Genomic DNA, 24,534 nt, shown 5'->3' on the forward strand with positions numbered 1-24,534 from the left:
TGGACTGTATCCCAGATCCCCCTCTAACACTTCCTCCTGTCTCTAGGCCTTCCTCTTCCTCCCCCAACGCTCCCCTCTATTTTACTCATCTGGGAAAAATCCAAGGATCGTCCATCTAACTTTAACAGAGTAATGCCTTTTAAATAAAAATATGGTAGAAATGGGTACTTATCGAAATGGAATGCTTTCAGACTCAGGCATTTAAAGAAGATATAAATTTTAGGGCAGGCACTAAATTTTAACTGTAATCTTGGAGAAAGCCTTTCCACTAATTCATGGAGAAAAATTAACAGAGTGAAAATTGCTTATCAGTGTGCTTTTGAAGTCATGATATGCAGCCTAATTCTATACATCATCAGACCACTCCCAGGGAGATGGATTTATATTGACTGAGGGAAAGCCTGGCTGCCAAAGGAAACAGACACCTCTGTGCAGAGAAGACTTGGCTACCCATTAGGGACAGATTGTCTGGGAGTGAAGCATTGCCATCTCTGGATCCGATTTCACTCCTTGCCCCTCAGCTCTCTGGCCCGGGTAATGTCAAAGGTGGGTTCATGCCTTTTTACACTTTTTACAAATCTGACCCCTGTAAAAAGATCTGGCAAATCAAAGCAAGGCTATTGGAAGGAGCGCTGTGCTTTCCGCTCGACATGGCACAGGCGACAGAAAGAGAAGTTGCTGAGGGGGCCCAGGAGCCAGCAGCTCAGATCTCCCCCCTGGCTGGGCTGTCCACCCGAGTGTGGCGGCCCCGCCCTCACCCGCTCGGCAGACTCACGCCCATGTGACAAGAAGATGTTCCACAGATGACAGCCAGCCGTGACGTCACCGGCTGTCCCTCACAGGCGAGGCCGTGCCCCTTCACATCTGCTCCAATCACTCCTGTGAGAAAACAAAACGGAATCCTCTTAAAAAAGAAAGCAAGAAAGCTAGAACACACCCAAGACACTCTTTAATTAATTTATTTTTTAACACCAAACAACGCTGAGAAGGCATTCCAGGTGTAGGCCAGTCTCGACTAGCAACCAAAAGAGCATACCAGCCTGCCAGGGGAACTAAGAGGCCTGTCTATTTTTGCCTTTCTCTGGTCAGGGTATGGCTTCTGGTAAAGAACCTGCCTGTCAAAGCAGGAGATGTAACAGATCTGGGTTGGGTTCGATCTCTGGGTTGGGAAGATCCCCGGGAGAAGGGCATGGCAAACCACTCCCATATTCTTGTCTGAAGAAACCCATGGACAGAGGAGCCTGGAGGGCTATGATCCACAGGGTTGCAAAGAGCGGGACATGAACTGAAGCGACTTGGCACACACCAGCACACACAGTGTATGGTCTCGAACACAGGAATAACGATAGCGACTCTAACAGAATGATAGAAGCAATGCTCATCAGTGAGTTTGGGTCCCAAACTACCAGGCACTGTGCTGAATAGTTACAAGTATAGTCTCATTTTATATGAAGCCTGTCACGCTGATGCTATTAACACCACACATTAGTGAAAGAGGGAAGGCCTATGTTTTGGTGAAGTGACCTGTCCAAGATCACATTGCTAGTAAGAAACAGGGCTGAAGGGAACCTAGTTTAACCCATCACATTTCAATCTCAAAGAAGGCAATAGAATCATTTGATGACGGGATCTTCTCAGCATCTCTGGGTCAGCATTCTTAATACTACTCTTTCCAGAACTCTCAGTGTAAAGGGTAGAGTGACTAACAGTAAGTTTCTGTTGAAAGAATGCCAGGTGGCAGAGAGTGTCCCATAAATGGTATAAGCTCAGGCTGCTCCTCCACATGGACTGTGTTCCTTGATACTTACTGGGCAGGTGAAGTTACAAATGCAAGGGGGGAGTTAGACTGTTTAGAGCCTTGAGTCATCCATCATTCATTCAATGAGCACCTTCAACACATAATACAACATACTGGGTTTTATATGTGGGACATGCAAACACGGAAACATTCCCAGTGAGGACACAGGCAGGAGGTGGAGAGTGTCAGGGCAGAGCACAGAGGCTGGGATGTGGGAGAGGACAGCTCCTTCCCGCCTCATGGACTCTGGGCCATGCTGCCCCATCCTCCATGTCTAATCCTCAGTGCTCCTTCCCACCTCCAGACCTCTGCATCCACTCTGCCCTCTGCCTGATATGCCATTCCCCAACCTCTCTGCCAGGTGAACTCCAATTCCTTCCTAACTCAAATGTTATTTCCTCGGAAGGCTTCCCTGCTCCTCCAGGAAAGATGCTCTCACACCTTCTTGGACTTCCCTAACACACAAGACACTGGTAATTTACAGAATTACTGCACCCCATCTGTCTCTCTTGCAATCATAAAAGCTGCTGGAAGCTGGCATTGCCTTGCAAACATGCTTAGATCCCCAGCACCAACCACAGTGGCTAGTACACAGTAGGAAGTGAAAGTTCCTATGTGGGGGACGTGATGATAAGATGACAGCTCTTGTCCTAGTGCTGCTCACAGTCCTGTGGGAGGGAGGGAAGGAGAAGCCTAGATGGAACATTGAAATGCAGGGATCAGATGGGACAGGAAGAACTGCAGGGCCTCTAACCACAGTGGAGAACAATATGGAGGTGTCTTAAAAAACTAAAAACAGAACTATAATGTGATCCAACAAATCCCACCCCAGGGCATATATCCATAGAAAAGTACAATCTGAACGGATTGTACTCTGATGTTCATTGCAGTACTGTTTACAACAGCCAAGACATGGAAGTCACCTGAATGTCCATCAAGAATGAATGGATAAGGAAGATACGGTGTATTTGTGTATACAATGGAATACTTCTCCGTCACAAAAAGAAGGAAATAATGCCATTTGCAGCAACATGGATGGACCTAGATATAAATCAGAGAAAGACAAATAACATATAATATCACTTATGTATGGAATCTAAAAAACACACATATTCAACTTTTTTACAAAACAGGAGTAGAATCACGGATGTAGAAAACAAGCACGTGATTACCAGGGGGAAAGCAGGGATGGAGGAGGACAAACTGGGAGAATGGGATTGGTATGTTGTTCAGTCACTCAGTCATGTCAGACTCTTTGGGACCCCGTGGACTGCAGCACACCAGGCTTCCTGGTCCTTCGCCATTTCCCAGAGCCTGCTCAAACTCATGTCCATTGAGTTGATGACGTCATCCAACCATCTCATCCTCTGCCGTCCCTTTCTTCTCCTACCTTCTATCTTTCCCAGCATCAGGGTCTTTTCCAGTGAATCAGTTCCTTGTATCTGGTGGTCAAACTATCAGAGCTTCAGTTTCAGCATCAGTCCTTCCAATAAATATTCAGGGTTGATTTCCTTTAGGATTGACTGGTTTGCTCTCCTTGAGGTCCAAGGGACTCTCAAGAGTCTTCTCCAACACCATAGTTCAAAAGCATCAATTCTTCGGCAGTCAGCTTTCTTTATAGTCCAACTCTTACATCCATACATGACTACTGGTCCCATCACTTCATGGCAAATAGATGGGGAAACAATGAAAACAGTGACAGACCTTATTTTCTTGGGCTCCAAAATCACTGCAGATGGTGACTACAGACATGAAATTAAAAGACATTTGCTTCTTGGAAGAAAAGCTATGACAAATCTAGACAGCCTATTAGAAAGCCGAGACATTACTTTGCTGGTGAAGGTCCAACTAGTCAAAGCTATGGTTTTTCCAGTAGTCATGTATGGATGTGAGAGTTGGATCATAAAGCAAGCTGAGCACTGAAGAATTGATGCTTTTGAAATGTGGTGTTGGAGAAGACTCTTGAGAGTCCCTTGGATTGCGAGGAGATCAAACCAGTCAATCCTAAAGGAAAAGAGTCTTGAATATTCATTGGAAGGACTGATGCTAAAGTTGAAGCCCTAATACTTTGGCCACCTGATGCAAAGAACTGACTCCTTAGAAAAGACTTTGATGCTGGGAAAGATTAAAGGCAGCAGGAAAAGGGGACAACAGAGGATGAGATTGTTGGAATGCATCACTGACTATGATGTACATGAGTTTAAGCAAGCTCTGGGAGTTGGTAATGGACAGGGAAACCTGATGTGCTGCAGTCCATAGGGTTGCAAACCGTCGGAAACAACTGAGTGACTGAACTGAACTGAACTGACTACAAAGACCTACTCTATAGCACAGAGAACTCTAATTGATAATCTGCAATGCCCCTTATGGGAAAAGAATCTAAAAAGAGTGGATATATGTGTAACTGATTCACTTTGTGGCACAGCAGAAACTAACACAACACTGTAAATCAGCTATACGCTACAAAATTTTAAGAAAATAATCAAAGAAGAAGAAAGAGAAGGAGAAGAAGGAGGAGAAATGGGATAAAGAGAAGTAGAAGAAAGGCGGGCGAGGAGAACTGCACAGCAGCTTAGCTCACCTTCAGGGATTCAGGGGATTTCCAAGGAGGGGGGTCTATGATGAGTTCTGCAGGAGTCAGGCATGTGAAAGGGTGAAGGTCCATCCTCAAGCCACAGATCCTTAGCTACTGAAGGCTGTGGCTGCTCAACAAGCAGGCTTTTCCAGAAAGCAGGATCTAGTGGGCCACTACGAGGTCTCTTGCATGCCAACAACTTTCTAGGCTTTCTCCTAAAGCTTTTTCCATATTCTACTTTCTTGGGCACAGCGACTTGGAACCTCAGTTATTGTGCAGAGGCCCAGTGGTGGAGGAAAAGCCTCTTTGTAAGTCTCTGTGTTGGTTATCACAGCCTGTTTTGTGTTATCACAGGAATTAGGTCCCAGCAACCAAGTGACTGAAGGCTGGGACTAAGGCTGGAAGAGTCCTGGGCCTGAGGGGTTTCACTAAGTCCTGAGCATCATGTGGCTGCCCCTGTGACCCCTGTTTCCCAGACCCGTGTGACCCATGGGACTAGGCCACCCAATCAGGGCCCTGCCAGGAGATCTGAAGGCTTAAGGCACTGGAGAGCCAGAGTCCGTCTCCCCGACTCCCCTCGTGTCAAGGGGCTGCTACTTCATGACTTCAGCTGTGCCGACAGGGCCGAGACTCCCACTCGGCCCCTGTGGACCACTATGCCTCTGGTTACACCACCTCCTCCTATGTCCCTCCAGCAAGGGGTGGCAACGGCTTTCATTTTGCTGTTTCCCTGACTTGCTTTGCAGGGAATATAACCCTTTACAGCTCCTTCATAATCTAAGTCACCATTTTTATGTATTAAATTCCCTGTTTTTTTGTATATACTTACAGTGCTTTACATTTTTTTCCGGGAAATCCTGGGTGATAAATTTCCCCATCCAGGGCACAAAGACTTTTGACAGAAAGAAACCCTAGATATGAGATCATTTTGAGTTGTATTGGCAGTCTCTCTCTCTGTGAAAGTGTTAGTCGCTCAGTCAGTCGCTCAGTCCAACTCTTTGTGACCCCATGGATTGTAACCTGCCAGGCTCCTCTGTCCATGGAATTTTTTCAGGCCAGAATACTGGAGTAGGTAGCTATTCCCTTCTCCAGGGGATCTTCTTGACCCAGGGATTGAACCCAGGTCTCTTGCATTGGCAGGTGGATTCTTTATCATCTGAACCAGCAGGGAAGCCCCCTCTTTCTGTACATGTCTCATTTTATTCTTACAACCACTGAGTATGATGGGTGTTATTAAAATTCTCATTTTTACAAAGGAAGAAACTGAAGCTTAGAAATGAGAACTGAACCAAGCTCACACAGCTCACCAGAAGCAGGGCTGGGAATCCCATCCAGGTAGCTTGATTTCGAACTGCTGGGTCTAGGTTTTTCTCCAAAATAAAAATCGGATAACCAGGTAGTCAATGTTTACTCATCTGTATACCTCAAAATATTGGGGCCTTACAATATTGATCCTGAGATCCTTGCTGGAAAAGGGGTTGGCCATTGGTGGGCCACCGTGTTATAAGCATGGGCAAGGAATTCCTGCTGATGACTGCTTTTATTGGTCCCATACATATAAAGCATGGGCAGAGGTTATCTTATAGGGTACCTCAATCCTGAAAGGGAGTTATGCAAGGTAAGAAAAGGAATTTGTGGAAAATATTTCTTTGTTTCCTGATTAGCAGATTCATTGTTGACATTACTAGGCTTAGAATCTGAGAATGAGTGTATTACAATGAAAAAAGAATGAATCTCCACAACGTTCTTCATAGCAGCCACACCGATTTGCAGGGTAGAGATAGAGACACAGGCACAGAAAACAGATGTGTGGACACTGGGGCGGGGTGGGAATGGGACGAATTGGGGGTTGGGACTGACTTATATGCATTGCTGTCTATGGAATGGATGACTAATGAGGAACTCCTGTGTGGTGCAGGGAGCTCTGCTCAGTGCACTGTGCTGACCTGGATGGGAGGGAAATCCAAAGGGGATGGGATATATGTATACATATGGCTGATTCACCTTGCTTGTGCAGTGGGAAGTTAGCACAACACTGTGGAGTAACTAAACTCCAATAAAAATTAAAAAATAAAAAATGATTTAAAAGCTGCTGTCACATATTAGAAAAAAAAAGAATGGGATTTGGAGACAGTAAGGTCTGCTATAACATGCAGAAAATAACAATATCACATGGTAGCTGTGATATAGAGGTAATGCTTAAAAATAAAACTTGGATTAATGGGTGCTGTGTCACCACCATCACTATCCAGCATCATCAGTATCCTTTGAACTCTTCTCAAGAGACAGTTGTATTCTTCCTACGTTTTTAGAAAATTGATCAGATGGCTAGGATAGGCTGGATATTGCATTAAAGTCTTTCAATATTGTCTCACAACCTTCACAACATATATTCTTTCTTCCCTTCAACACATACAGAAGCAGCAAAGTAATTTGCCCAAGGTCACAGAGGTATAAGACCAGTGCCAGGATGTGGCATCTTGAATTTATTTGGTCTGACCCTAAAACCCATTCTTTCTAGAATCCCTCACTTTATAATGTGATAATCATCTTATACAAAGGAAATATATTTATAAGTGTCAGTTCACCAGGGACCATTTACTCAGAGCCATGAGTTTCGAGTTTGAAAATCTGAGTTTGAGCTGAAGTTCTGCCATGAACCACCCGAAAGTCTGAACTATTCCCGCACATCCACTAGGAGAGAAGTGGATCACAAATGGAGGTTCTTTTTCAGCCATTTTCAGGATATAACATACACGATTCTTTGAAAATACTGATTCTTTGAAAAAGTGTCACCTGGCCTGGAAACAGGAGGGTTGAAAGAAATCCCTCCCAAGAAGGTATAGTCTCAAGTCCCGAGGGAACATAGAAAATCTCAGGCCAGGCTGGCACAGCACCAGTGAGAGGCAAGAATTGCCTGGTTTCCCCTCCAGAGAGGTTCTGAGCACTCTGCCTAACAGATCTGATCCAAGGGCTGATGCTGCTGAGACCACGTGAGTCTCAGCCCTGGCATCCCTCATTTTGTCTTTGGCCACATAGAGCTTGGAGGTGCCGACCCAGAGAAAAGAGGTCCAAGGTCTAGGAAGCAACAGAGGGGAGGAGGAGCTTTCTCTTTTCTGCATAAACACATTTCACAACCCATAGAGGGATCATGGGCCTCATGTGTACATCAGGAAACAATTCCTAAGACGGGGTTTTGACAAGCACAGCTCTCAGCACTGCTGGGGCCCTTCACATGACTATGCAAGTGTCAGTGAATTCAGCATTCCTCAGAAAGTTTAAAAAGCAAAATTAGCAGCTGAAGAAATAGGCACCAAAAAAAAAAAAAAAAACCTTGAGAGATTCAACTGCATTTTCCTTGAACCTTGCACAATGTTCAGCTGATGGTAGTTGCTTAACAAAATTTTTTTTGTTGAATGAAAAACAAACAGCTTACTGAGTCAATGAATCAATTCAGGGCCTCTTATTTAATGACTTTTCCCCTTTAGTTCATATCAAGAAATGTGTTTTAAAAACACAGAATTAAAAAGGGAGAATTAAAAATCCATGAACAAGTCTTATTTTCCCTTATGTGCTCTTTCCCTCCCTCTGTCCCATCCACCAAACATCCATCCTCCATCCAAACACTTATTGAATATCGACTCTATTTCTGTCAAAGAAAAAAGAGACTTTGCAAATGTTGTGATTAACAGTGGGTTGGTTATCCTGTAATTTATCAAACCACAACTGCTTTGAAAACTTTAAAGGGTTGTACAGAAGAAAAACATCCCAAGCTCTAGCGTTTGTGCTATAATTATCTCATACTTTATAGCTACATAAAGTACTTTATAGTTTGCAAAGCATCCTTAAACACTGTACCCTTCATGAAGATTTTTTAAAAAATCCTGTAATATGTGTTATTTTGAGATCACAGTTGAAGAAACAATTTAAGAGAGGTAAAGTAACTTACTCAAGTTTATTTAGCTACTTAGAGGCAGGAGCAGGACTCAATTAGGAATTTTAACTCTCCTAGTCTGAAGATTTTTTCTTATGTTTGAAAAATAAAAAGGTCTGTTTTAGATGGATTTACATCTTGAAAATGATGCTCTTAAAATAACAACCCAGATACCTTTCTGAAGGAAAAAAGGATGAGAAGGAATTTGAACATTACCTACGACTGCATGAACTTGAGACTCTTGAACTGGCCATGTGGAGGAATAAACTGACTGATAAATTTCATCAAATGAGCTGTTTGACTAAGCCAGCCAAGGGGTTTAGAGGTTCTTCAGGAAGAGGATCTTTGAAGACCACCAGCCTTGTGTAACCAAAGATTTTTCAATAATTGTAAGCTCCCAGGATTTTTTCTGCAGAGGACCAGACACTAGTTTCTACACAAGAAGATACTGAATTCTGTTGTTTTTATGAATATTCATTCATTTTATATAGAAAATAATAGATGGGTTTGGCACTAGAGTGCTTAAAAACCTGGACTTGTTCATCAGGGGCCCTTGGTTAAGTTTCTTATCTCCTTTATGCATTAGTTTCTACATCTGTACAATTTGAATAATTGTATCCTCCTCATCGGATAGTTGTAAGGATTAGATGTGTTAATATGTGTAAAGTGCTTATACCAGTGCTGTCTGGAGAACATTCTAAGATGACAGAAATGTTCTGTAATTGCATTTTCCAATACAGCAGTCACCAGACATAGATGGCAACTGAGCCCTCAGAATGTGGCTAGTGCAACTGAGGAAGGGAATTTTCCATTTTGATTAATTTCAGTAGCACATGTGGCTAAGTGGCTGCTGTATTAGAGCATGCTGAGGACTATATGAATGCTTGCTGTTTTTATTACCGTTGCTATTATTGTTGTCTTCAGACTTAGCCTTGAACCCCATTAACATGTTCTTAGGCAAAAGCCTTGATCTCTAGAACCTCAATTTCCAAATCTAAAGATTCTGGATAACAATGTTTACCTTCCAAAATTGCTGTGGGTGGGGATTAAGTGAGATGTAGGTGGACTCTACCCATACTCAACAAATGGGACCATCAGGTGTGCTTGGCACAAATGTAGAGATTTCCTACTTATTCCTGAATGCTCCTTGCTCAGCCAGGCCACTGAACATTTCCTCATGCTCTTCCTTCTCCTCGGAACGTTCTTCCCCTAGTACACTCCATCCCCCAACAATCTACCAGGGGAACATGGGCTCCAGGGTGCAGACCCAGCTCTTTCATCAGCAGTCTTTCCAGACTGTGACTTCCCCCATCCCCCTGAATACCCCAGTCAGGGAGAACTGGTCAAGCCTCTTGTATCTGTAATGTACTTGTTTGCACAGCTGTCTCCCTCTACCAGACTGTGAGCAGACTGAGGCCAGGGAAGGCCCACTAATTTTGGCTGTTGTTTAATAAATGAATGATGGCATGTTGTACAAGGTATACATAATATTAGTGAAACACAAGATGTTTTCTAGATAAAGGTAGTGGATTTAATCATGGGCAGATACGCTGTGTCTTAAATATGACTGACAGTGAATGATAAAGAGTTTTGAAGGACAATTTATAAGTGATGGTAAAAATCTTACTGGAGCCTCACAACTCACCTTGTTTTGAATTGTCAAAATCACTGGTAAAGATAAAGGTCCTAAGACCCTTCTGATTATTGAAACACTGTATTATGTCTCAGACCTTACAAGTATTATTGTATTAAATTCTTAAAATGATCTCGAGAGGTAGCTGTTATCACGCTGTTTTAGTAACTCAGAAAATGAGACCAAAAGTTGTTCAAGGAACTTATTCAAGGTCCTTCAGAGTCAGAGCGGGGGAAGACAACACACAGATCCACCCAATGCTAAATCTCATGGAGCTACAGAAACTAGTTCCTTTCTTTCCAACCACTTACAGGAATTTCAAATATTCACAGACAGCAGAGCTGAACTCAGATCTCTTTCAGGATTTACTGTCATAATCCACCACAGCAAGCCCAAAGGGTTCATCTCAAGCCTAACAAATGAAGGGGAGTGAAACAGCTGAAAAGATTTCTGTGATCCCAGTGTTTGATGAAGGATCACTTTGGCTTTGAAAAAAATGTCACTTAGAATGCATCCAGTCCAAATCCTAAAGTAGGTGTATCTTTAAAAAAAAAAAAATCCTAGGTAAAACTTCTACAAAGAAATTTCGCACACCTTGACACTGCCACCATCTCTGTTCCCCTCAGGCCATGCCCCCATCCACAGAACTGGAAAGATAATAGGAAAGGTTTTTGCCTAAATGAGATGTGAACAGACTTTACAAGATATCTGCACTATTTCAGGCATAATGGTGAAGAACAAGCGCTCTAGAATCAGACTGCCTGACTTCACGTCTGCAGCTCAGTCAAGTCACTTAACCTTGTCGGGCCTCGGTTCCCTTGCCTATGAAATTGGAATGATGACAGAATGTAGATCCGAGCGCTATTGTGAAGACAAGGTGAGCAGGTTGGTACCCGGATCACAGTTTGCTCCATATAGTTCTGCCATCATTGTTACTATTGACCAATCTCAGTCTTCGGCGTTAAAGCAGGGCTTGGCACGACTGTTCAGGCATTCCCTCTCAGCATGCTGCACGCTCTGCCAGAGGGATTTGGGCCTACAGAGAGTGACTGGAACATTTGTTTTCTGTCCTTGTGTGTACAACTGATGACAGCATAATTGAGGGCTCAGGGGAATCACAAAAATGAGATACCAGGTAGTAGGAACAATCCAGGCTAACATTTGAAACACTGCTGATAATGAACTAAAAGCTATTTATATTCCTTAAACCCACAGTAACATGTAGGATCATTCTTCCTACAGTACCACTTGGTGATGGCGAACATCGATTCTAAATGTCACACTTGTCCAAGACTTGCACCCATCAGATGCCAAAACAAGAGCTTTAGGAAGGTCAGAGAACAAAGAAGAGACCCTCAGATAATTGTATGTGGGTCTCACTCCTCTGTTCTCCCTTCTACCCAGAAAGATCAAATCTCAAAGGTAGGCTATAATATGTAATAGCTTGGAAATCTGAGACACAGAGAACACTGGCAAAATCCACAGTAAAGACTAAGCAAAAGCTTGATTTCAGAAATTCCTTTCTTCATAACCGCAACACAGCCTCTAGATAACTTGGACATTCTCATCTGTGACATCATAAAAAACAATTTTTCACTCACGGGCATTAGACATGGAAAAGGGTCAAGTTGAAATCCAATCCAAATAGCCAAGTTAAGTCACAAAAATCACTTACCATCTAAGTAAAAGAAATAAAATTAAGAGAGCTGGTCCAAGTATCACAAATGTGTCTTCTGGAATAAGTCCTTACATAGATCTAAAACTGTGAGACTAAATCACACAGTTGCCTTCTGATGTTTTATAAGTTAGTTAATTTGACAGCTATTTATTGATTCCCAGTTATAAGCCAGGCACTGTGAGGAGCAAGAATGCTAAAGATGAAAATTGTTTCCTTTTTTACTACTGGATCCTGATCTAGGAGATAGAAAAGGGACACAGGCAGACACAAGAAAATAAGGAACAACCAGTGACTCAGATCTGAACCTGTCTAATCAAAGTATGGAGCCAGGACCCCTGATCTAGTTTGGATGGTCAAGAAGGACCTCCTGAAGGAGGGGAAGCAGGAGTCTCCTCACTCAGCAGCGGGAGAGAATAGGAAAGGAAAAGCATTTCCAGTAGCCTAGAGATAGACAGATAAGACAAAGGAGAGAGAAACAGATGATGTGAACTACTGGCCTACAGAATCTGAAGAAGATGCAACCCTGTATTGTGAAGAACACGGTTGGACAGGCTCTGGATCAGAAGGCAGACAATTTATACTGGGTTCCCAGGTCCACCACGTGTGCACTATGCAGCATCAGCTAGTGCATAAACACAAGCACTTAGCACATTGCATAAGCTAACTCGCCTCTTTGGGCCTCAGTTTTCTCAGGTGGGAGGTGGGACTAACAGCATCTACTTGGCCACCTGATGCGAAGAGCTGACTCCTTGGAGAAGACTCTGATGCTGGGAAAGATTGAAGGCTGGAGGACAAGAGGGCGACAGAAGATGAGGCATCCTGAACTCAATGGACATGAGTTTGAGCAAACTCCGGGAGACACTGAAGGACAGGGAAGCCTAGTGTGCTGCAGTTCATGGGGTTGCAACTGGACATGATTTAGTGGCTGAACAACAACAACAACAATAGCACTGTACACCCAGTGTCCCAGGAAGCACGCCCCCATCCCAAGCCCTGAGCAAGTTGTAATGTATGGTCACCCTACACGTAAGGCAAGCAGCCTTGTGCCTGGGATATAAAAACTGCTAAATAAATATCAGTGTCCAACTTCTCCCGGAAGACAGTAATCTTTTCTTGGCCCTAGACAAATGGTCTCATTTATCAAATTCTCTGAAGGCACTCCACAGGTGAGAAAGGAAGTAATCACCCGGACAGTCCCCTCAAAGACATAGAGCAGACTGGTGAGACGATTCAGGACAACACTAAGGGGAGATGGGACTTGCTCAGATTCTTTTGGACACCTGAACCTGGGAAAGAGGCCTGAAATTTCAGAGGAAAATATCATAGTTGGCTCCCCAGTTCTCTCTCCCTAGCCTCTGAGGCCACACTCAGTGCCTCCTCCCTTGGTGTGAGTTTTGGTTACATCAAAAAATGTCCAGAGGTTTTGTGGGGTTAGTTGAACATTGACAGATTCTTCAAAGCCTGGAATTCCCTCCCAGAGCCAAAACCAGCCAAGTTTCTACGGGGCTAGGATCTCCCCCAGAGAGGGTAACAGGGCTTCACTACACCTAGACTGACTGATCTAACCTTGCGCCACGTTTCAGACAACAAGCAGACAAAAAAGAACAATAGATTTTTGAAGCTGGATCCTCTGTTCCTGGGACCTATTACTGGCTGAGTGGGGGTGGGAGTGTAAGGCGACCCATCGCTGGATGAGAGTCATGCGGAGCAGCTGGAGAGAGGAAAAACAAAACAAAACCTGAGCAGGATAAAGGGTCCAGGGTTTTAACACAGCGAATGAATGACATGTGGCTCAAATAGTTTCAAAGAGAACAAAGGCTTAGGTAAATAAATAGTGTGGAAGACGAGAGCAAAAATGAATTATAGAAAATCCCACAAGGAATACACTGGGATTTTTCAAAAACTGCTGATGAAACGACAAGAGATCAACATTCAGCCCTCCCTTTCCACCTACACACCTGCTCCCGACATCCACGTTCTTGGGATAGTTAGCCCTGGCCAGGTTCCTCTCTTCTTTCTCTGGGCCTGCCCTGGGCTCTGGGGGGAAGGGGGATGGTCTGCAAGAGCCCTGGACTTCAGGGAGAAAGAGATGTTTCCAGCTACATGACTTTGAGCAAATGAGCTGAGTTCCTTGAGCCTCTAATACCTCCTTTGTAAAAGTGAAGTGATGATTTCAAAGTAAAAGTGTAAAAAGGCAATCTTGTTTTGAAAGAAAAGTGCTGTGATCACATCTTAGGCCCTGAATAATATTCTCTCTCTCCTCCACTGGGTAGGATCCAATTTGATAAACGTTTACTGAGCACAGCTCTCCATGAGGCAGCATGCTTAGCACTGCAGGGGAAACAGTACCTGAAAAAACATAATCACTGTCCTCCTAGGGTTCACAATCTCCTGGGAGCCAAGGATGCAGGTACCCGGCAGCCTGACCATGGCTGCCAAAGGAGCACAGCAAGTGACGAGCAGAAGGGTCTCACCATGTGTGGGTCCAGACAGGCTTCCCCACTGAGGGCCTGTTTCCTCTTTGACCTGGTGATCAGAGGCCTCCTCTAACTCGGCTGTGGCCACTCACTCCAGGTCTTACTGCAGCCTACCTGAAAAGCTTTAGGTCTTCTCTACAACACCATTAGAATAAGAGCTAACACCTGTGTAGTTTTTACCTGCTCCAGGAACTCTTCTAGGTGCTTTTTGTAAATGATCATAGAAGTGAATCCACACAATTGTTATGAGACCCATCTGGGAAACAAGAACCTGCGAGCCAGCAGGGTGAGTAATGACCAGTGATCACAGAGAGCAGGTGATATGTGGAATAAGAATCAGGCTGTCTGGCTCTGGAAGTCATGCTTTATTCCAACCCTGAGAGTATAGGAATGGAGTTGTGGGTATTCTTGGACAGGGCTTTTCGGTACACACAGGTACTTAATTCTGTTGGATATATGCTGTGTGTTCATATTATTTTTTCACTCTGACTTTGCTCTTACTCCTTCTAAGTTCTTTACTATGAAGGGAAGAATTCTTGAGTGATTTTAAAAATAACACCCAGTCCATCACTTCAAAGCACCTCTGGGCAAACCTGGAGTGTGTCCAAGTCAGTGCATCTCTTTGAGCACTCTTTGGAGAGATAACTCCCAAGGCCATCAGCAGTGTGGACCAGAGGCAGCAACTGAACAGACAATGTGAAGCAGCTTCCACTCGCCAGGCCTTCCAACCTTGCATTGTCCAGGCACACCTGTTATGCTGTCCCTGGGCGCTGTCCCCCAAAGCTGGCCAGTCCTCATCATCATCTACAGCCTCCCCACGTTCTGCCATCTGCCAATCTGCAACCTAGATTCTGGCAGCTCCACAGGTGTTCTTTTCTTCTTTACTGCATTCTTTTTCTTTGGAGCTGTGTGGCTGGAGTTCATTTGGGCTGTTATCAATCAAGCAATGCAACCAAACTTTATTAAGAACAAAAATAATCTGACTAGCAACCTGGAATTTTTTAGGATAAAACTTAAACTAATTAAACTTAAAAGCTTCTGCACAACAAAGGAAACTATAAGCAAGGTAAAAGACAGCCTTCAGAATGGGAGAAAATAATAGCAACTGACAAACAACTAATCTCAAAAATATATAAGCAACTCCTACAGCTCAATTCCAGAAAAATAAATGACCCAATCAAAAAATGGGCCAAAGAACTAAATAGACATTTCTCCAAAGAAGACATACAGATGGCTAGCAAACACATGAAAAGATGCTCAACATCACTCATTATCAGAGAAATGCAAATCAAAGCCACTATGAGGTACAATTTCACGCCAGTCAGAATGGCTGCAATCCAAAAGTCTACAAGCAATAAATGCTGGAGAGGGTGTGGAGAAAAGGGAACCCTCTTACACTGTTGGTGGGAATGCAAACTAGTACAGCCACTATGGAGAACAGTGTGGAGATTCCTTAAAAAACTGGAAATAGAACTACCTTATGACCTAGCAATCCCACTGCTGGGCATACACACTGAGGAAACCAGAAGGGAAAGAGACACGTGTATCTCAATGTTCATTGTAGCACTGTTTATAATAGCCAGGACATGGAAGCAACCTAGATGTCCATCGGCAGATGAATGGATAAGAAAGCAGTGGTACATATACACAGTGGAGTATTACTCAGCCATTAAAAAGAATACATTTGAATCAGTTCTAATGAGGTGGATGAAACTGGAGCCTATTATACAGAGTGAAGTAAGCCAGAAAGAAAAACACGAATACAGTAGACTAATGCATATATATGGAATTTAGAAAGATGGCAACAATAACCCTGTATATGAGACAGCAAAAGAGACACTGATGTATAGAAAAGTCTTTTGGACTCTGTGGGAGAGGGAGAGGGTGGGATGATTTGGGAGAATGGCATTGAAACATGTATAATATCATATATGAAATGAGTCGCCAGTCCAGGTTCAATGCACGATACTGGATGCTTGGGGCTGGTGCACTGGGACGACCCAGAGGGATGGTATGGGGAGGAAGGTGGAAGGAGGGTTCAGGATGGGGAACACATGTATACCTGTGGCGGATTCATTTTGATATATGGCAAAACCAATACAATATTGTAAAGTTAAAAATTAAAAAAAAAACAAACAACAACTTAACTAGACTACTGAGAAGAAAAGAAATTTCCATGGAAAAGAAAAAAAAAAAAAAACACCCTGTAAACTAGTAAATTTTGCTTTTACTCTTACCATGGCAGAGGGAGGAACATGCAAAAAATACAAATGGTGAAAGGGTTCAAAGTCATTTTCACAATTCACTGAAGTACTGAACCACTGTCAGTTATCAGAACTTAGCTGGGAAGGTTTGGTATCCATTCCTCATTTCTTTTTTTCATTAGCTTTTGACCTCCTTCGTCCATTTCTCCGACTTCTCACCCCCTGCCTCTAGCAACCAACAACCTGTTCTCTGTATTTATGAGCTTGGGATTTGTTTTTTGATACCACATATAAGAGAGATCATACAGTATTTGTCTTTTCCTGTCCTATCCATTTCACTTAGCATAATGCCCTTGAGGTCTATCCATGTTGGCACAAATGGCAAGATGCCATTCTTTTTAATTACTGAATAATAGTCCATTGTCTATAAATTGTATATAAAATCCACTGAAATTTATTTTTAATGTATGGGGTTTCCCTAGTAGCTCAGCTGGTAAAGAATCCATCTGCAGTGCAGGAGACCCCGGTTCGATTTCTGGGTTGGGAAGATCTGCTGGAGAAGTGATGGGCTACCCACTCCAGTACTCTTGGGCTTCCCTGGTGGCTCAGCTGGTAAAGTATCTGCCTGCAATGTAGAAGACCTGGGTTCAATCCCTGGGTTGGGAAGATCCCCTGGACAAGGGAAAGGCTACCCACTCCAGTATTCTGGCCTGGAGAATTTCATGGACTATATAGTCCATGGGGTCGTAAAGGGTTGGACACGACTGAGTCACTTTCACTTGATGGTATAAGGTAAGGGGCAACATCCAATTTTTCCCATACCGATATCCAATTAACACACCTCACAGATCTGCAGTACTACCCCGGTAATAAATTAATTGTTTATATATGAGTACGTCTGTTTCTAGACTCCTTAATCTGTTTTCCTCTGGTTTGTCTGAAAATGAAAGTGAAGTCGCTCAGTCGTGTCCGACTCTTTGCGATCCCATGGACTGTAGTCTACCAGGCTTCTCTGTCCATGGGATTTTCCAGGCAAGAGTACTAGAGTGGGTTGCCATTTCCTTCTCCAAGGGATCTTCCTGACCCAGGGATCGAACCCAGGTCTCCTGCATTGCAGGCAGACGCTTTACCCTCTGAGCCACCAGGGAAGCCCTGGTTTGTATACCCATGCCATAATACCAGCCTTTATTACTTTATAACAATTTTTTTTATATATATCTGGTAGTATTAAATTCTCCCAACTTTGTTCTTCTCCAAAGTTATCTTGTTTATTATTGGCTCTTTCCATAAAGTTTCAGAATTTGACCATCAATTTCTACCCCCTCACACACAAATCTGCTAGAATTTTGAACTGGACTCATTGAGTCCATGTAAGAAACTGGAAAGAACAAAAAAAGGAGATTATAATATTGAGTCTTCCAATCAATGAACATCATATATCCCTCCATTCATTTGTGTCTTCTTCAGTTTCTTTCAATAATATTTTATAGATTTGTGCATAGATGTCCTAAACATCTGCCATTAAATTTACTTCTAGGTATTGGATTTTTTTATATTACTGTAAATTATGCTATTTAAAATTTTAATATTTTAAATAAACATTTCTCCTTTATGAAAATCAAATTTATTTCTGTCCTGACTTTTTGAATAGCAATATTGCTAAATTATCTATAGATTTTAATACTTTATCTATAAAATATTAAATTTTCTATATGTGTGTTATGTCATTTATGATACCAGTTGTACTTCTTTCTCATAATCTTTATATTTTTCTTGACTTACTGCTGTGGCTAGGACATACACTAAAATGTGGAATAAAAGTGGTAAGAATGGGAAAGTTTTACTTCACCATTAAGTCTGATGTTTGAATTAAGTGTTTTGTTCTGTGTGCACCCTTAATCAGAATAAAGAAAGTTCCTTTCTGTTCTACGTTTGCCAAGATTTTTTTTTAAGTCATGAATCTGTCTTACATTTTATTTATGAAAAGTCTTTCTTTAAGCAGCTATTAAAACAATCCTATCATTTTCTTCTTTTTTAAATATGAAACTGCATTAATAGTTTTTTTTTTTTTTTCAAATGTTAAAATGATTCACTTGAGTTCTTTTACCCATTTTGGAAAACTTTTGGAAATTATCTTTTCAAATATAGCTTCTGCTTTATAATATATCTCCTCTCCTTCTAGGCTTCTGATTCTCTCTCTGCCAGACCCCTTTACCATGCTCATATCTCATACTCTTGTGTATTTTCCATCCTTTTGTATACTATGTGGCAGTATGGATATTTTCCTGACCTACTGTCCAGTTCATTAATTCTTTCTTAGGCTATATTGAATCTGCTGTTAATTTTAGTTATTGCATTTTCAGCTCTAGAATTTCCATTTGGTTCTCTCTAAACTTCCCAGTCCTCTGAATTCTCCATCTTTTCCTATAATTTCTTGAATATAATACTTCCAACATCTCAATCATCTGTGGGTTTGGTTTTTCTCTTGATTTATGAAAATTCTTATATTTTACATACCTAAGTGGAGAAACTGTAAATGAAAAATTTTATGTATAAGTTGAACCTCTTCTGTTGTCTTCCTCCAGAAAAAATACAGTTTTGCTTCTTGCAGTTAGCTGAAGTGGGAGAGATTTAGCTGCATTTAATTAGGCTGACTTGATTCAAAGCCAGGCTTCAGTAAAGTTTGTCTTTTCCAGTTTACTCTTATGGCCCCAACTAAAAGTCTAGAGTGTTTACCAGTATCCTTCATCCTTAATGATCCCTGAACTCAAGTTGTTGTCCTTCCGTCCTGGGGAGGTTACCAAACTGGTGCTTAGCTTGCTAGAATCTCAGCTGCAGATTTCAAATCAGCAAATGTCTTGTGTAAAGGGTAGAAATATCAAGTCAAATTCTCTGGGCTTCTCTTTTGATCATGGCCCCTCAAGTCAAGTGGATACCACCATTAAATAAAATAAATTTTAATGAAAGCCCAGCTTAAAATTGAATAAATTATTCTGACTACTTTAAAGTTAACAAGTTATTTATTATATTTTGCCAATTATGAGAGAAACTTCATTTGAAATTCAAAAGATACTTTCATACATTTAGTAATAGGAGAAATATAAAGAGCATCCAAAATTTTCAGTAACTTTTGCATAATCAATGAATTTAGAAAAGAAGGAGAAGGAGAAGAAGAAAAGTGGAAGAGGAGAAAGAAGGTGGAGGAGGTGTCCAGAGAGGGGGAGGAGGAGGAAAAACTGTCAAATTCCCTGTATTCTGTTCAAATTCCCTGGATTTCTTTCAAGGTCCCCTGGTACAATGCTATTATAGACTACTCCTTCTCCTTTGCACTTTCCTCTTCCCAAACTTTTGGGAAACATAGAAACATCTGCTTGGAATAAGTATCTTGTTTAAAACCACCTTCAGTGCCTTGACGATGCCCGTGAAGAGGAGGGGAGCACAGATTTTCAACATGATGCTCAAGTACTGCCATTTTCTCCCCACCTATTTGATCCTTATAACCCGTCTTCCAGGAGTCTCTTACAGATATTACAGACTTCGGCCAGATCGAAACGCTTACCATTTCTCAAGCCCGTTCTAGTGGCTTCATGAATGCTATTCTCCCCATCCAGACTACTTTATATTTCATTGCTTGCAATGGAGAAGATACTTATTATTCTGGGTTCAGTTCAAAGGCTACCCCTCACACTTTCTTAAAGGACTATGGCAGCTGACATTCTAGGGTTCTCATTACTAGTTGTGTGATCTTGTGTAAGCTGCTGGAGTTGATATGACGATCATACAAGTAGACTGCTGCTGCTGCTGCTGCTAAGTCGCTTCAGTCATGTCCGACTCTGTGTGACCCCACAGACGGCAGCCCACCAGGCTCCGCTGTCCCTGGGATTCTCCAGGCAAGAACACTACCTAGCACATTACTGCCATACTGAAGTTATTCAAAGAATTTTAGTATCTTGTCTTTCCATTGTCTTACTGTTTCTCCTGAGAGAGACTTCTCCCTTTTCCAAATTCCTATAGAACTTAGTCCTCAGGCTAAGAACTTCTTTACATCGCTGTTTTTTGCCACACTATTAATAGCATAGTGCTTAGCATGTTTATAGGCAAAAACATTAACTGAAGTATATACTTACTGGGTTAAGTGCTGGGCTCTGAAGTTATGGAGATGAATATGACCAGATTCATTGCCCGCAAGAAGCTCATAGTCTAAGTAGGGGAGACAGTAATATAATCATCTACTTAAATGTCTAAATGTTATTCTCTATGTGTTACATTTAGAGATATGCACACGGGGAAAGAATTATTATCCCACATGCATTAGGCTGGGCAATTAGGTTACACCACAGTAAACCAGACAATGTGTGAATAAGACACATATTATTCAAGAATATTTAATGTGTTCCACAGAATCGAATTGTGTGGGTTTTTCTTTACAAGTTTCAGTGGTGAGAGGCCTGAATATAAAAGGTGTGTGGAGTCTTCACTCATGTTACTGATACTGGTGGCAGAGTCGCCCGCCCTCCCCACCTCAGTTTCACAGTGGTGAGTCACAAGGCTGGTACGCTTTTAACTCACTAGGCTAAATTCAGCCCAGGAACCTGTAATAACACAGCTCAACAGCCTAACACAATCTCTTTAAACAGAATATAAGAACCTCAGCTTTCCCTAGACCTGAACATTTGATTCAAAGGTTCACCACGTTTTCCCTTTTTTTCAACATTTAAAAAAAAAAATTTTTTTGTTTATGGCTAACTCAGTTAACACAGGCTTGGGTGAAGCTACCTGATGGTAAGAACAGGAGACCCAGAGTCAGATAGACCTTCAAGGTTCTCCTCTCATCCCACCCACATGCCTGAACCGAAGTCAGTCTCATTTGACCTTTACATGGGGGTGGGAAGAACGTACATAGCCAGAGTTGTAAGTGTTGTAAGGTAAACACTTATGCAGTGCCCAACTTATGGTAAGTGTAGCAGATTGGAAGAGCTCTTTATTGCTCTACTTTTCAAATAGAAAATTTTAAAAGCAGTCCTTCAGTTAGCCTGGACTCAGTTTTGTTCTTTCTGGGTTATAAACATCAGATAACTTTGACTGGAACCAACCTGAGTTCTGACCATCCCTCGCACATCTTTTAAAGTGCTGGTGGTGAAGTCCATTAGTATCATGTGGGGACTGGATTCAAGGCAGATGTTTAGGCCACAGTCAAAGCTACTATTCAGTATTTATGGTAGTGGTGGTTGTGGGAACCCAGTACTCTGCATTTTAATTAATTCCTTGATTGACTCTGCATATTCAAACCACTGTAATAAGTAAATAAGATCAGGAATCAGATGTACAAACAAACGAAAACTTACGTCATTCTATGTTCAAAGTAAAATATTTGTGTTTTTTTTGGATTATCTGGATGATGATTTCAATTTACTACAGAGAATTGGAAATAATGTAAATGACTTATTTTTTCATATTGTTCCTCTGTGCATTTTCCATTTTCAGTCTCCAGTAAATAATAATTTCTAAACAAAATGGGAACGGAGGGCAGCTATGTGGGAACATTTGTATTACCACCAAAAAAATGAAGATGGAATATTGAGAAGTATGGGCATAGAAATCCTTAAGGGTTCTGGAAGAACATTCAGCATCTCAGACTACAGTGAGCACGGGCAGACTTTGTACATTACTGTTTGGATTTGAAGAGAGAGATGACAGGACCAGAGATAAAACTTCTCACATAAAGACAGTGGCCAAGATCAGGGTGGGTACGAGACAGTGAAAAGGATCACTGCCACCCTCAGACCTGATGGATGAGAAACAGTGATGCTGAGATACGGAAGTCAGAGATGGGGAAATGTATTTCGCCTTGCAGCTACACTTCTGCAGGTTGGGAAGTGATGCTGTAAAGGAAGAGTGCAAAGCCCTGGCAGAAAAAAGCAGGTTATTTCTGAATTCCCAGGGCCTGGGAGAACAAATATCTGCTTCATTCCCTTGAAGTAAATTTTTGCTTTAAGGTTAAATTGATATATATATATATATATATATATATATATATATTTTTTTTTTTTTTTTACTGCTCTATTTCTTTTGGATTATCATCCGTTGGTATTACAAACCGTAGACGTACTCTCAAGGCAAATGCTTCCTGTAGAACACTTGACATGGTTGTCACATGACAATCAGTGCTGAGGAAGCTGCTTGAATAGATATGGTTGATCCAACTTAATTTTCACATCCAGTCTCCTAGACTTGGAATTCAAGGCTTTTTACATTTGAGCTTCTGACCTGGAAGAGCTAACACTTAAGGGCTCACCATGTGTTAGGAGAAGGTGTCTACACAATTCCAGAGGATCATCTCCATTTATAGAAAAGAACTCTGAGGCGTAGAGCAGCTACGTAACTTGTTAAAAACCAATGGCAAAGCTGGGAGCTCAGAACCCATACTATGGTACATGGCTTCTGCTTTCTGGGCCATCTCTCACTGTTCCCCTCAGAGATGGACTGCAGGCTTGCCATACTGAAAGGATCCTTGATGGAGTCAGGCCTTATCACACTCGGACATTTTTCACATTCTGTCCTGGCCTCTTGAAATGCTTATCCCATTTCCACCTCCTAAGTGATGCTTCTCTCTCTTGTCCTGGCAGAGGTGGTTGATCTATTCCCTGCACTCTTGTGACACTTCCCTTTCATCTGGGAAAAGCAGGATGCAGCTTCCAGTGAGATTTTCCTGATGACAGGTCTGCCTTGTCTACCAGCTGCTAAGCTCCTCTAAAGAAAGGCCTGGGTCATCTTCACCCTGGTAGCCCCAGTTTCCTGTATGGCATCTCAGGGCCAAGTATGGGCCTAAAACATATTTGCTGACTGAATTAATTGCTACTTGCTTCTTAAACCACAAAATGTTCCCTTACTCTGCTAAGGTATGTTTCCTCAAATGTCACCACTCTGGATTAAACTTTCCAGAACTCTCTGTACTGGCAGCAGCTGCTGGCACTCTGCATTGCTTTACACAGATCTGATCTTCGTAACACTTAGCAGTACCTGATAAAGACACATGAATGCATATATGCATATACACACAAAGCCACACATACACTACACTCCAGTGTATGCGTGTGGGTATATTGGCACACACATATGTACATACAAACATACATACAAACATTCAGCCAAACATACATATTTAAGAGCATGCAGATATAGGTACATTTGTACATGCATTTGGAGAAACACAGCATGTATACATATATGCAGATGGAAGTGTATAACAAATGAAAACATATGGACTCACGTAAGCACATGCATGAACATGTCCATCCACGTGCATGTGTGTGCATGTGCGTGCATGCATTCAGTGCATGTAAAATATATACACATATGTGAGCTTATCAACACTTCCAGCAAGATACAACACCATCAGCAAATAGAAGCTCTACAGAGTAGGAACTTCTTTTCAATACCATATCTAACACTCCTATAATAACACATGGCACATAAAAGGAAGATATCACATATTTATTAAATAAAGGAAAGGAAATTTGAATTTCTCTTGCCCACTTCTATCATTCATAATGTAAATCTGTTGAGATCCCACTGCTCACACATAAATATACAGACACTGTTCTAAGTGCTTTACAAATACTACCTCATTTATTCTTCAAACAACTCTACGAGGTGGGTGTGATTTTTATTCCCATTTTACAGGAGGAAAAACTGAAGGATGGAGTGTCAAGCGACTTCCCAAAGTCACATAGACAGCAAGTAGAATCAGGATTTGAATCCTTTCAGTTCAGTCGTTCATCATGTCTGACTCTTTGCAACCCCATGGACTGCAGCACGGCAGGCCTCCCTGTCCATCACCAACTCCTGGAGTTCACTCAAGTTCATGTCCACTGAGTCAGTGATCCCATCCAACCAATTCATCCTCTGTCATCCCTTTCTCCTCCCATTTTCAATCTTTCCTATCATCAGGGTCTTTTCAAATGAGTCAGTTCTTTGCATAAGATGGCCATAGTATTGGAGTTTCAGCTTCAACATCAGTCCTTTCAGTGAATATTCAGGACTGATTTCCTTCAAGATGGACTGGTTGGATCTTCTTGCAGTCCAAGGGACTCTCAAGAGTCTTCTCCAACACCACACTTCAAAAGCATCAATTCTTTGGCACTCAGCTTTCTTTACAGTCTAACTCTCACATCCATACATGACCACTGGAAAAACCATAGCTGTGACTAGACAGACCTTTGTTGGCAAAGTAAT

The 24,534-nt window shown here is 42.0% G+C and overlaps 1 protein-coding gene across 9 annotated transcripts in view; it reads right to left on the reverse strand.

The window, feature by feature from the left end:
- Positions 1 to 24,534, reverse strand: part of FGGY (FGGY carbohydrate kinase domain containing) — a 523,869-nt gene that overhangs the window by 232,100 nt on the left and 267,235 nt on the right. For all 9 annotated transcript variants that reach the window (XR_009735607.1, XM_061413058.1, XM_061413061.1 and 6 more), the window contains one exon: positions 776 to 879. Coding sequence is in view for 8 of the 9 variants with exons in the window: in XM_061413058.1 (XP_061269042.1) it covers positions 776 to 879 (104 nt within the window). In the remaining variant the exon portion in view is untranslated. The remainder of the gene's footprint in view (positions 1 to 775; positions 880 to 24,534) is intronic.

The sequence above is a fragment of the Bos javanicus genome, chromosome 3, assembly GCF_032452875.1.
Source record: "Bos javanicus breed banteng chromosome 3, ARS-OSU_banteng_1.0, whole genome shotgun sequence".
Taxonomy (NCBI): Eukaryota; Metazoa; Chordata; class Mammalia; order Artiodactyla; family Bovidae; genus Bos; species Bos javanicus.